Source organism: Diadema antillarum, unplaced genomic scaffold (assembly GCF_040938485.1).
Source record: "Diadema antillarum isolate AM-2024a unplaced genomic scaffold, OU_Dant_1.0 scf00000196, whole genome shotgun sequence".
In the NCBI taxonomy this organism is placed as follows: Eukaryota; Metazoa; Echinodermata; class Echinoidea; order Diadematoida; family Diadematidae; genus Diadema; species Diadema antillarum.
In genome coordinates, this window is record NW_027271085.1 from 719,687 (window position 1) to 735,366 (window position 15,680).

The 15,680-nt window shown below is 35.2% G+C and overlaps 1 protein-coding gene across 1 annotated transcript in view; it reads left to right on the top strand.

The window, feature by feature from the left end:
* Positions 1 to 11,665, top strand: part of LOC139723623 (C3 and PZP-like alpha-2-macroglobulin domain-containing protein 8) — a 47,336-nt gene extending 35,671 nt beyond the window's left edge. The window contains exons 4-5 of the mRNA XM_071634852.1: positions 9,798 to 9,965; positions 11,361 to 11,665. Of these exons, the coding sequence (XP_071490953.1) occupies positions 9,798 to 9,965; positions 11,361 to 11,665 (473 nt within the window). The remainder of the gene's footprint in view (positions 1 to 9,797; positions 9,966 to 11,360) is intronic.
* The last annotated feature ends 4,015 nt before the right edge of the window (positions 11,666 to 15,680 follow it).

The window sequence follows — 15,680 nt, forward strand, 5'->3', positions numbered from 1 at the left end:
CATTCTGTCCATAATTAATGCCAACTTTCAAAGCAGTAGCCCTATCCTTTCAAAAGTTATTAGAGTTGAAAGTGAAGAGGGTGGACAAGGTCTTTCAGAAATGAAAAAGGGATTCTGAAGACACACCTAATCACACTATTCTACCAAAAATGTTCGAGATAAACTGCTAAAAAAAGACACTTTCCTGCCCGTTTTATGATACCAAATTTTTGCATAATGTAAAAGAAGACCCGCTCTTTCAGAAGATATGAAAAAGTCAAGTTCGGCTAGGTTGACCCATTTCACTTATTTTCAGTCCTCACGCAAAATCAGTGTGTGCGACTTTTTGTTCGTTTTGAGGTGCACGGTCACATATATATATGTAGACTGCGAGAAGGGGTCTCGACCATTTACAGCATCAGTGTAGCTCCTTCATTATTCATATTTATATACTAGCTACGTCCACGATTGCTTTTCTTCTCGCACTGTATTATGCATATATACTGCATATGAGTACATTATATTCAGTGACGTGCAGTTCACTCTTCGTAAGAATAGTCATGTGAGGATAAATGACAATTCGAAATATACGAAGAGTTTGTTCGCAAAAATCGATAAGTCCATATTTGCCGAATGGAGATAATTGCAATTAAAGGTCAAGAAAAATAAGGAGAATAATAAGAAAAATGTTGCTTCTTTTGACCATACCTTCAAAATGTACCTTTATGTAGTGACCAATAAGTTATATCATTGAAAAGGTATTATTTTGTATTTTATGATAGAGACCGTACTTCAAAATCTTCAAAAATGGACTTGTCGACTTTTGCGAACAACCTCTTCATACGTACACCCTTAGAAGCACCTCAGCTGAGTAGAATTATACGATACTGTAAAATAATATGCCTGTATGCTTGCAATGTTCCCGCGCTCCCGCTAAATATAGTGATGTTGATAAAGATTTGCATGCGACCGTAAAGTGGTCGTTTATCCAGTAGTGATACGACTCCAGGGGGTTTCTTGGCTTGAATATTTGAAGAGTTTGTTTGCAAAAACCGATAAGTCCATTTTTGAAGATTTTGAAGTACGGTCTCTGTCATTATATATATCATGTTATTATTCTTTTTATTTATCTTGACCTTTAATTGCAAATATCTCCATTTGACAAATATGGACTTATCGGTTTTTGCAAACAAACTCTTAATTTTTAAACATGGTAGAGCTGAATGTGTACATTTTCCTGTGAATCAGCATTCAGTTTATTGAAATCACTCACTCATTTGTAAAGTCACTTAATACTTGGCGACATTTATATATACAAAGTGAGTGTATATATATTTTTTTTCTCTCTCTCCTGTCTTTCAATCAATGTAAACATGGGGGTTGCTACTATGGTGTAAAATATCTGTGACTTCACGTGTAGTTATCTGGTGTGGGGAGCAGTCAAAATTAAGCGAAAAAAAATACATGTGACTATATAACCTATAACTCACTAAGGGGTTGTTTATATTCAGAGATTATTCCCTTAAAAAGGTGGGAAAGAGGTGCTAGGGTAGTTGTTAGGATTGACCCTTTGTTCCCCCCCCCCCCCCCCAAGAGCCGGCAGCCCTGGAACCCTGAAAAAAAATATTCCTGTCTTTTACATTTTACAACTGCACCACAATAATCAAAATATATCATAATTTTTTTTGTTTACGTAATCTATTGTAAGACTGTTATAAGTCTACATTTTCAGACGTAGGTATGCTTACGTTTTGCTTTAAAGGGTCTTTGACGTACACATCCATGCTGATTTGTGGATCTATGAAAACCTCATCATCATGTCTGCGGTGAAATGAATATCTCGAAATATTCCGTTTATTTTGAATATTGTTGTTTCTATTAAAGTATCTTTAGATTATTTGGATACGCCGACCCATAAACACATACAACGTGTACAAAAAGACAGTCAAAACTAAAAAAAAAAATAAAAAATAAAGCAATATTCTGTTTGTGACCTCATCTCTCAATCATTTCAAAAATACTTAGATGTTTAACAAAAGATATTGGACTGCACCTGCCCCTCCATTAAAACACATACACACACACACACACACACACACGCACACACATATGCACGTTTCTGATGTGACTAACAAAAGACATGGCACGGAAACATACAAGTTATACTCGGTTCCCGCCGGGGAGGGTGCATTCCTATGTCTTTTTTTTTTTTAAATCATAGTAGTACTTTAGCAATAATTGACAGATGAGGTCACAAACAGATGCCATGAAGAGAATAAATAAATCGAATCAAATCAAATCAATTCAAATCAAATCAAATCAAATCAAATCAAATCAAAGTGCACTCATGCAACATGACACCACGCACTTTCGAAAAAGATATTTCAAAACAAGAGGTACTTGGTGAAAACCCATCAATAGTTTGTAGTACGAAGATCTGCTAAAAAAGATATATATATGAGTATCTGAATATACGACCGACCCAAGTCCATGGAAGACAATTTCGAGTAAACTTAAAAAAAGTCATATCTTTTTATTTGTCCAATAATATTCTATTTAACTGTGATTGGAAGGCAACATTATGTAAACAAATTAGAACATATGTGACCGTGCACCTCAAAACAAACAAAAAGTCGCCTGACATGAATTTTTAGTGAAGACCATATTCTGAAAGAGTAGATTTTAAGCTTTAAAATGATGTATAACTCAAATCAAATGGACTCTTCGAACCTATCTAAATATTGGAAAGAAAGCACAAACTCAGGAAAAGTGTGAACTGAGAATCTTTAGAATCCCTTTTTCATTTCTGAAAAACCTTGTCCACACGTTTCACTTTCAACTCTAATAACTTTTGAAAAGTAGTGCTACTGCTTTGAAAGTTGGCATTAATTATGAACAGAATGTGTTAATGAGGCATATTTGATTGCAGCTTAATCTGATAATCCCTTCATTGTTGTTACTCTGGTGGTTTACTTCCTGTTTTTTTTTTTTTTTTGTACCATTCATCACACAGCCAGCACGGTTTGGTAAGAGATTAGGCGCTTGAATAGACACTGTACTTCAGAGCCTCTTTTCTCAGTTCCCACTTTTCCTGAGTTTGTGCTTTCTTTCCAATATTTTGATAGGTTAGGAGAGTCCATTTGATTTGAGTTATACATCATTTTAATGCTTAAAGTCTGCTCTTTCAGAATATGGTCTTAACTAAAAATTCATGTCTGGCGACTTTTTGTTTGTTTTGAGGTGCAGGGTCACACACACACACACACACACACACACACATATATATATATATATATATATATATATATATATAATTTATATATATATATATATATATATACATATATATATATATATATATATATATGGGTCAGAATTTTGAACGATGTACAATTGAGCCAAAACAAGGCAAAATTTAAAAAGTAGGAAATTCTCCAAGTCATTCATCTTACCTGAAAGAGTATAACTCAAGCTTTAATATGAACCCAATTATACTAGGATTTTCCCAGAGGAACAAGTTTTTATTCACCGCTGAAGTTTACCATGTCCAGAGCAGCGAACGTCCGTGAGGAATAGTACTGCACATACATTTGAATACCATTTAACATAGTTTCCGAAGATCTGATTCAGTTCAAAATCCTAACGAAATATCTTAAGGGACATGTGTACGTGATTGCAGAATATTAAGCTTGTACTCTTAACCTGTACGTAATGGTAGACAACTGATGATTTAACTAAATTCGTCATTTCTGTGGAAATATTGCTCTTCCGCTAAACACTTTCTTAACTTTACGCGCATTTTACAGAAACTCAATATTTTCACCTCTTATTTCACTATCCCATACTTTAATCCTCACTCCCAAATAATAATATACCTTTTTAAGATGTATCTCATCTGGGCAGTTTCTATAACCCAACAAACATAGCATAGTTTTCATCACGGAGGTTCGCATGTAGCTCACGGACGTTCGGAACAAACAAGATATTGAACAATGCAGCTCTCTTGAGTTGAAAACGCATTCTACTCACAACAAACAGCAATTTCATGTCGAGAACAAACTCCTCTACAAAATCCTGAATAGATATTACCAATTCCCAATTATATAAGCTTGTTTATCTTCTTATACTGAGGAATCAAAGAAAACAGTTTTTCAATCTCTCGTAAATGAACGTACAAACGTACGTGTAATCTCAGTGACGTAGTCCATCCTTGAGAACGAATATATTTATTAAAATTTCGTTATCATTAAGTAAATATTCAGGTCCTAACCTTGTTATATAAAGTCTACAATGAAAAATTTGCTTTTTATATAACGAACATGATCACAGCTAAAATTATGACAAAGAATTAATATAGAAAAACAACAGAAATGTGTTCCGTTATAGAAATACGAAGTTTAGCTGGGGAGGGCAAACGAATACGTTAGGAAGAAATCCCTCTGTGTTTGCTCCTTGTGTTACACACTGTTACCGAGGAGAATTTGTGTTATTATATTAGTCAGAAATGATAATAGGTTCGATACTGCGAAGTTTCGTCATAACAAGACACAATAAGTCCATATAACTTGGATGGATGTTTGTGACTTCGATATTATACAATATGGTTTGTTATAACACACCTTTTGTAGCGCGTCATTTCGGAGGCTCGTTATTCATACAGTTTGTCAATACGAAAATTGATAGAGTTCGTATAATTATGAAGCTTTTTTATTCGGTAAATGATAGGAATCTCCGAAGGTTAACCGAAAGGTTTATTAATTGGAACATGAAAAATTATGTTCGCTTATCCAAATGTGGAGAAACAAGTTAACAACTAAAATCCTCCAATTTCAAAACCTCATAATAACCGTTTTCACCTAAACGAATATCAGGCCCATTCCACTTTTAGAAGAACGGACCTAAAAATAATGATCCTTAATATCTATTTTTCGAAGAACATTTCTAATAACAAACCCCCTGAATTAACTACAATTTTTTTTTTCATTTTGGAATAACAAACCTTTGGACATCGGAGTAACGAATCTTAGGAAGAGCGAACGTATCAAAGTGCGACCTTAAACCTATTCTTAATAATTACTTTTTTAACATATGTTTTCAATGTAAGCACAAAAGCACAAACAAATTGACGATCTCTCTGTCTCTTAAATGTAAAATGAAAAAAGAAATCTTGGAAAAAATTACAAATGAATATTGCTTTTCATTGATGAGTATAAAACAACACCATGTGATGATAACCGGAGGAATTGTGTGTTTCATCAGCCAATAATTGTATACTGCATGATTTTTGTTTGCTTGTGACGGCATTTCGATGAATAAAAAACATAAACAAACAAAAACTTCTCCAGAGGAATTTGGTATAACGGGAGTGCACTGGCAATTCTTTTCTCTGTGTGTTGGAGCTCGATCCCTTCTCTGTTTCTCAGTCATTTTCATTCAACTGCTTCCACGTCCTTTTGAAACTTTTCGGTTTCTTATTCAACACATGCTCATTACAGACTTCTTCCGTCATTATCCTGAATGTGATTGCGTAGCACTTTTCGGATTTGTTTTGGTTTGTTTTGTATTGTTTTTGTTTTCAGTTTGGTCGCAGCATGTTCAGGCTATTGAGGGAATGAGAGAAAAATCGTCATGAAGAGAAAAATAAGAATGAATTAAGGCATTTAATATCATGACAATTACAGCGAACGTCCGTTATGGAGACCAAAACTGGATGTGTTCTGTTTGAGACGGCAGCTACCGTACTCAAAAGATAAACACTTAGAGCACCTGTCACTAAAAAGTGGCACTGATCCTCTTTCTCCTACTATGTAATCCACTGACTTATTCAACCAACGAACATCCGTGAAACAAACGTTTTCCGTTTGTTATTACAGGTAAATTGAGTGCTGAACGCTATTCACTTTCGGGTATGAGCGGCTCGGTGATTTGGTAATATTTTCAACTAACATTAATCTTATGTGCAGTGATATATTTGTAATTGTCAGAAATTTCCTTTCTCGGACAGAACGTCCGTGAGCGAAACTTTCAGAACCTGTAACAGTACAAATTGTCTCCAGGACCTCATTAGAAAGAAATTTAAACGCACAGAAATTACAGATTACGCAAAATTCCATTTTCCTATAACTTTGTTTTAAGCATTTAGCTGTTTTATGTATAATTAAAGGGAAAACAAGCGTAAAATTGTGAGTAAATTTTCAATTGTTTGTTCATCATGATCACATAACGCCTTAAAAATTCTGAAACTACTGCTCTAAACTCATTTTCTACTTTGTAAAACTTTATTTGTCGCTATTCGAGCCAAAAGTTTTAAAGAATACAGGACACTTTCGGGACAAGTTATCCCTATCGGAGGGATTGCATACGTCACGGACGTTCTCTGGAATTATCACGGACGTTCGTTCTACTACTAGGGTCATGTTCCAGGACGGATAACTAATCGGCAGAGAGTACCTAGCCTTCCTAACTCTTTCAAAAAATTGAAAATGTATTGTCAATGCAAATTATAAGAAATTTGACATCCTTACAACATATGTATTGCTCAGAGGGGGATCAGGAGGTGAATTTTCAGAGAAAATATTAATTATTTGCTTGGTTTTTGGTGAATTGTATGGTCCAAAAACTGCGGACGAACCTCAGTCCGCTCCAAAAATGGCATGCAGCTCCTCGGCTAGAGAGCCAAAGGTAAAATGCACCTTCGCCATCAAAGCAAGATGGTGTCCCACTCGAAAACGTTTTAATCATCACGGACGTTCTTTTTTTCTTGGAGGTTCGTCTAAAAATATAATTTCGGTTCCTATTTGACAAAGGATGGACAGAAACTCAAAACAAACATATTATCGTGTTGCTAGATCTTAGTTGATTACGACTCAGAACAATATCGCCAATAACGTTTCATGGGCTACGATTTTTATTAGAAAATAGCGGAGGCACGTCCGTGACGAAAACTCAGTATAATTTTGCATAAAAGAATATTACGTCCCATGTACAGCCAGCAGACGTACAATTTTTGCAGGATATGTCCATTAGGTGGAACACCAAATTTTCGTATACGTTACAGTTGGGACAACAAAGTAGAATTTGCAGCAGCGATAGAAATAAAAGCATCACGGACGTTCGTCTGTTTAGGACTTTGATATTTTAATTGTTCTCTGTAATTTTATACGTGCTCATAAAGTTCTTATAATTTTGTGGTACATACCCATGATATGTCAGATCCAGAACATGGTCAGATATTAGATGCCACGTACCATTAAAAATGCACATCATTAGTTTGAAAAACAATTTTTGTGAAAATAGCGTTTTTACCGTATTTTTACGCTCAAAGTCCTTGTGAAATGAAAAATATCAGGCAAAAGTCAACCAAACCATATATTTCCTGAAAGGAAATTTACCAGTCTTTGAGATGACATGAAAAAATCTGGTTTCTTAGATCATCCTGGCGTGTTCTAAGGGAAAGAATGTCATAAGGTACGAAAATTGGCAATTGTACATCGTTCAAAATTCTCACCCATATATATATATATATATATATAAATATATATATATATATATATATATATATATATATATATATATGTTAACAGTATCTAATCCCATATCAAACCCGTAAATCGATAGTGTTTACGTTGCTAGCTTCCAGGTGTGTACGTATGTGAAATAAATGAACAGCTTGTTGTGGCAGCCTTGTTAGTGTTAGTTAAAATACGACAAAACATACGACATACGCAATATACAACAAGCACACTAGTATTGATCGAGTTACTGTGTCGCCCTATACATGAGTAGGATTTAGTAGTTGTTTCATTTGAAGGAGCACAGTTTGCTAGATTGTTTTCAATTCTTTACTTTCAAGAATGATAATTTTTATGATATACACTCAGGTCCCAGTTTTATGGCTTTTCGTGTATTTTATCACGTACGTAAATGTAAAATGGCAGGTATTGATGCTCACTGTTTATGTTAGTCGTTTCTGATGAGTGAATTTCATATTGAAAACGACACTTTAATTAGTATTTTGTTTAATTCTGTTCATGAGCATTATATCAATATATGTTTATGTTTGCACTTATGTTATCAAGCATGCCGAATGCCTGATATAATAATTATAATTCAAGTAATAATAATAATAATAATGGCTACTTGTATAGTGCACAGGTCCACCTTCCAGTGCTCATGGCGCTTCAAACATGGAAAGATATATATATATATATATATATATATATATATATACATATATATATGTATGTATATATGTGACCGTGCACCTCAAAACGAACATAAAGCTGCAAATAAGTGAAATGGGTCAACCCAGCCGAACTTGACTTTTTCATATTTTCTATAAGAGCGGGTCTTCTTTTACATTATGCTAAAATCTGGTATCATAAAACGGGCAGGAAAGTGTGTTTTTTTAGCAGTTTATCTCGAACATTTTTGGTAGAATAGTGTGATTTGGTGTGTCTTTAGAATCCCTTTTTCATTTCTGAAAAACCCTGTCCACACTCTTCACTTTCAACTCTAATAACTTTTGAAAGGATAATGCTACTGCTTTGAAAGTTGGCAATGATTATGGACAGAATGTGTTAATGAGGCATGCTTAATTTCAGTCTAATCTAATAATCCCTTCATTGTTGTTACTCTGGTGGTTTACTTCCTTTTTTTTTTGTCCCATTCATCGCACAGCCAGCACGGTTTGGTAAAGATTAAGCGCTTGAATAAACACTGTACTTCAGAGCCTCTTTTCTCAGTTCACACATTTCCTGAGTTTGTGCTTTCTTTCCAATATTTAGATAGGTTAGGAGAAACCATTTGAATTGAGTTATACATCATTTTATAGCTTAAAGTCTGCTCTTTCAGAATATGGTCTTAACTAGAAATTCATGTCTGGCGACTTTTTGTTTGTTTTGAGGTGCAGAGTCACATATATATATATATATATATATATATATAATAGTATTATTATTATTATCATTATTATTATTATTATATATATATATATATATATATATATATATATATATGTATATATATATATATATCATGCCGTCAAACCCCAGTTTGAGGCGAGACCCCGTCGCAAAACGAAGCTGATGGGGTGCTATACCCCCCTAACGATTCCTCCGTTTGAGAAGTTGGAGTAAATGTATTTGGCCACTGCAAGATAGCTTTCTACTCAGGGGTGGCAAACCTGGAGGCCAAGACAGGGTTTAATGACTGCAGCAGCTGTCATATTACCTAAGAGCGTGATAAGGATATCTGCCTGTGGCAGACCATTCAAAGTGCACTCAATGTTCTCTATTCTTGCTAAAGTTTTAGATTTTATATTCTATTGAGAAATTCTATAGTCATCCGTTTTGAATTTCGAACGAAAAAAAAATTGACCCATAAATAACGAAAATACAGGAATAAGAAGGAGAGCATTGTAGAAGTTTGTCGACACACACACGCACCATGGAGCTACATAGCCCATGCCAAAACCAAAACAATCTCCTCCTCTCGTGGGTGCCCCCCCCCCCCCCCCCCCCGTGGCGGTGACTGATGCAGATTAGGCCAGGGTCAAGAAACAGGTGTTTTATATCTTTGGTTTTTAAGTCCTTGATTGTCAAGATATACACTGGCATTGTCTACAGGGGTGTAGCTTCTTCGAACGAGAGATTTGCCTCATGATATGTATAATACATGTTCAAACATGTCAGCAAAGAAGAAAATGACAAACACAAAACAAGCAAACATAATTATATAGCAAATAAAGAATACAACATATACCGGATGAATACAATACTCTAATGATAAATAACATTCCTTTCCTATTGAAATCATAGGTTGTCAGGTAATCCACACTAAAAACGAATATGAGCGGAATTTCATCTTTCCTGGTTTCTACCTGCTCAATAACTCGTTGGTTATGGATTTTGAGGTCAGCACTAGCTACAACGCACAAATCGCCTTGTCTGGGGAAAATTTGAGTGTAGCCGACATGTACCGCATAGGTAAACTCTCATCTCTCGTTGTGCGAAAAAAAGATATATATATATATATATCACATTGCGGGTTTGTATATTTAACGATATTGATCTTATACCTTAATGAATACCGTTACCCAGATAATTTTTGGATTTATTTAAGAACTTTTGGAAATCTGTATACATTATATATATATATATATATATATATATATATATATATATATATATATTTATATATGTGTGTGTGTGTGTGTGTGTGTGTGACCGTGCATCTCAAAACGAACATAAAGTCGCACACACTGATTTTGCGTGAGGACTGAAAATAAGTGAAATGGGTCAACTTAGCCGAACTTGACTTTTTCATATTTTTTGAAAGAGCGGGTCTTCTTTTACATTATGCAAAAATTTGGTATCATAAAACGGGCAGAAATTTTGAAGCTTAAAGTCTGCTCTTTCAGAATATGGTCTTAACTAAAAAGTCATGTCTGGCGATGTTTTGTTTGTTTTGAGGAGCAGGGTTATAATTACATATATTATGTTACTCTATCAGTACTTGCGCAATCGGCAGGAGATGACAGAATTTACCCTAACTCTGTAAGAAAAGCATGAGAGGAAAAACGGTTGCTTGGGTGATGTCATCGGTAGTAAAGTCTGCTAAAATCAAGCCTAACTAAACTCATTATCATTCACGCAGTTTTCTCACGGCAGGTTTTATACAAGATAATTATAAGCGTAATATTCTTACCATAAACTAACTCACGGAGCATTTTGCATATATCATAAGTATTTGAATCGAAGTTTCAAGATCCTATTACGTAAGTCATGAAACCTGTGCAAGTTGTAGTGATTTTGTGTATTATTCAAGGTAACGGTCATGGTGTTTATTGCAACTCTTTACTGTTGCTGATCAACATCACGATATCGGTAGGCAGGAGCGATTTTTTTTTAAATTATATTATTTACATCTCCAGAAGTCAACTTGGGAATGATATTCCTGGAGCTCTTTACTATATACTTTTTTTGCTTTATTTGTTGTAGAGTTAGGCGCGAGAAAATTGTGCCTGTTTAAAGTTGATTAAACTCTTCATTTGAACCATCAATAGTATTGAAATACACAAAGTTGGTGCCACGGCCTGTTTCCTCCTCGAACTTAACCATTTTTTTTTCTTTTTGTGCTCTGAGTGAGGGTTGGCACCCGTCCGAAAATCCCATAGCGTTGTGCAAATTGTCTATTGTCCCTGTCGCATAAGAGTTAAATTTGAATCCGTCTCTTCATTAGCTAGCTGAAATGAATGAATCTTTTCTGTGTATTAGACGCTTTGTTAGGATTCAAACTTCAGACTAACCACACAGAAACATCCTCACACAAAGTGCGCCAAGTAACATCAATTCTTTTTATTCTCTCCCCTCTCGGACCAGGTGTGACTGTTGATGTTTCAGATGGTCTCGCTAAAATACAGCGAAATTGTACAAGTCCGACCAGCTTAGGACATGAGTGCGACGTGCGAATAAAAGTGATAGCGTCCGATGCCAAGCTATCTGGCATTCCACGTTACGATCACTTCTGGTTAACCTTTGACAAGGGTCATATCAGGATGGGTCGTCATGGCAACCTTTCTCCCTTCCTCGACTGGACCGACCCGGCTCCTCTCCGGGTCAACTTCATCGGAATACTCACTGGTTTTGGCTCCGGAGGAAGATGGAAATTCCATTCTTTTTGTTAACTCTAGAAATGAATCGACAATCACCACTCACTGTGCGTGCGCTTGTAACGGATGTGGTTGTATAATCGGATATGGCTTAAATGATTCGAAAATAAGTGAACGTGACATCAGAAATTTAATTCAAGGAACTAGGGGCTATACGTGTATTGAATTCATTGAAAGGTGTTATTGCTCATGACATTGACAGATTGATTTAAAGAAAGTGTTAGACAAGAAAAGTGTATTTTTAGCAGTTTATCTCGAGCTTTTTTGGTCGAATAGTGTGATTAGGTGTGTCTTTAGAGTCCCCATTTCATTTCTGAAAAACCTTGTACACACTCTTCGCTTCCAAATCTAATAACTTTTGAAAGCATGCCTTGAAGAAATTTATGTTCAGCTTTATAAAACAATTTTCTTCGTACTAATGGAAGCAAACCGTAGTACTACACTATGTCCCCAAAAAATTACAGTCCACTTTTTGCATTCATAACACCCAATATGATTAAACCATCTAAATGCAACTTCATGGTCTAGAAATATAACATCTTTGCTTTTTTTTTGCCAAAAAATAAAATCGATTTGGTTAAGCGGTCACAGAAAAATGTGGATTATAAAAGCATGTTATGAGTCTGCTTCTTCCAAGTTTAGCACTTGGATGCGCTTAGAAATGCAAATTTATGTGTGAAGGCACTAGACATATCTTGGAGCGAAGATATTTCTGACACGCCCTACAAAATCTTTCATTTCTCTTCGACTAGTGAAGCAAATCGAAAGGGATTTTCTGTAACATTTTGTGGGCAGTGAGTTATAGTTTCAAACCCTGAAATCGTATTTGGATTGATTCACTATTTAAAGCTATAGGTTGCGGAGGTTACCGTTGTAAGTTTTGTTGGGACATACGGTAAAGTTAGAGTGTATTTTTTTGTCAAGCTTGTGGGTTGTATAAAAAATACTGCATTTTCCAAGTGTCGTGCAGTTTTCACCTGCTTACATAAAAAGCAATTTTGAAGACATTCAGTTGAAGTACAATTAACACGCACTGTAATAGATACAGCTAGGTGTTATGATAGAGTATATATGCTTTTATGTGCTTGAAAAATGAAATTAGACTTGTATTCACATAAAAAAACCTAATTTCATCATATCTTAAAGGTTTATTGTTAGAACATCTGCCACTTGGTTTGATGTGATCGTGCAAAGTACGGACAATATGGGCTCAATGATCATGGTCTCTTTAGTGCTTGAAAGAGTTGTGTATATAAAACCTTCATGGGCTAATTGACAGAATGTGATAATCATCATATTTGTCTAACAGTTTCGTCAATTATTGATGTTTCTGCCTTTTTATCCTTCAATGGAAAGATGCCGACGAAAATGAATTCCAGACTCAGAAGAGGTTTCGTGGCAAGTTGATTATGTAATATATTTAACTAGACCTAGTGTAATAAAACAATAGCGTTCCCTGATTTCACTCATATAATATTTGCACAACTTTCAATCCTCAGGTTTGAGTAAAAAAAAAGAATTAAAAAAACAACAGATATTAGTAAATGCAATGTAAATAGGAACAATAGTCCGTATTCCTTTGAAGCGACTTGTACAGAACGAACTCATTTCCACTTGATAGTGATATGTTTGCACAATTTATTTTAGGCATTTGAGCAGTCCTCCTTTCGGTGTACTCGTTATTTAAAAAAGGTGTGCTTATTTGTAAATTTATCGCACAGAAGTACAGAAGAAAATTAGGCTCCGCACGGGTACTTCTGCACGCGGAGTATTCATTACAGGAGTCAGTGTATATAGGCGTAGCTGATCGTGAGATGACTTTATTATAATTGTCCCTATAATACAGTGTACGCTTCAACTATCAATGTCGGGTTTGTATGAGGCCATTCTTTGCTGTGAATTGTACAACGACGCTGGGGCGCGAGACTTCGTATCTACAAAATGTCAAATGTTCAGATGAGGCAAAAAAACAAAGAAACAAACAAACAAACAAACATGGTCGTCAAGGCACTATAGCGAATTGGAGAGCCTTTCCTTGGACATGCCGTGGCGGCTTCATTTTTTTATTTATTTTTTATTTTTTTTTTTGGTTAAGACGGTTAGGATTTGGACAGGACATCACTAAACCGCTTATTTGACCGTTAATAAAAATAGTCATTTTCACTAAAAACTTCAGATACCTGGTCTTGTCATCTCAGCGAAGATAAGTGCCTTAAAATAAAAACAACATTTATATAAAAAGGAGGAAATGTTTGTCCATGGGGCCAGGGGTTGCCTTTTCATGTTGCCACTGATCTACCAGAGTGCTTGGGCCCTTGCCATTATTATCACCCTTGCGTTTTCAAGTACCCATATATCTGAATCGAGAGTGTAAAACATCTTGTCCAAAGAACTGGACGGGAATCGATCTCGAGTTCTCCAATGGGGAGTATGTAGACAGTAATGTTTGGAGTCTTATTCACTCTAATGCCACAGCGCCCCCTATGTCATTGTGATTGTAAGCAATCGTATTGAATGCGTGGCTTTTTACCTGTGTAGATGTTATTAGCTGCCGTAGTCATAGGCGCGTCATAGTGAACTTGTAAAAGCAACGATAAGTGTCACAACGTCTTTTGCAATTAAAAAGAAATCATGTGGTATTATAGATGCACTAATTTTCCTTCAAACAATTTGTGTTATTTCTTTTGACTTTCCTCGGTAACATTTCGGCTGAGTGGTGGATTTTGACTGAGATTACTTTTTTTTTTAATTGAGTATATGAATATAAGAACGACCCAAGTCCATGGAAGATCATTTCGAGTAAACTAAAAAAAACTTCATATCTTGTTTATTTGTCCAATAATATTTTATTTAACTGTGATGGGAAGGCAACATTGTACATACAAATTAGAACATAAATTATTATGACAATTAACATTTACATTCATAAATTGTGGAGAGGCCATTTTGTGTGGTGGACTTGGGTCGTTCTTTGATTCATATACATGATATTCTGCTATAGAGATGGGAGAAGGATGAGAGAGGGCGCTATTATATGAATGTAAGAATGACCCAAGTCCTTCATTCTTACATTAATATAAGATTTAACTCATTCATTTCAGGCACTTCCGGGGGTAATTAGGATTTATCATTTACACACAAGATGAGTCCATTCATAAGCTACAATTTCCCATGTCAAACTAAATTTGGCCAAAAATTGGACTTGGGTCGTTTTTATATTCATATACTCAATTGCGAATTCAGCGTAGAAGGATTTTCGCAAGTATGTGAGTGAGTGTGTGTGTGTGTGTGTGTGTGTGTGTGTGTGTGTATGCGTGCGGGTGTGGGTTAGTTCTACTATTAAAAAACAAGAAATATACAATCTATAAACACAAACAAACTCATAGACAAACACAACAAATACATAAACGTAACTATGTACGCCAGTCTTCACACGCCTGCATGGTTACATCAACCTCCTTTTTGTAGTAATACTCTTCCCCTAGTTAGTAGAAAATACTATAAGAAAGTAATCCCACTGTATGACTCTATGGGTATACATTGATTCCCATTACTACCCTCTTGCTTTGCGATAGATAGATGCAATAGATGTGATATATAGAGACTCTAAAAGTGCATGCTTAAATCTAGATTATAAAACAACATCTACATAATTAATATACAATTATTTTACCGCATTTTTGTGCCCTATTGGAGGCATCTTTCTTCCAATGAAAAGGAAAGAGAGAGTGAAGGGGGAGGGGAGACGACAGCGAATTTTCGAGTTCATGATAAAGTTCAAGTTAATTCATTTGTCTCTCTTCAGGAAAGAGAATACTCATAATTATTATTCATTTAAAAGGAAATACACAGTACAGAAATAAGAAAAAAAAAGAACAAGAATGAGACAGAGTATAGTCAAAACTAACATACACACACAAAAAGTATTTGTACATAATCAGTACCTTGCCATTCATTATCCCTTCTTGCTATATTCCGAAGATACATAAAAATGCTGCTAATGATGCTGGCATATAAAGCGTTTCACTAG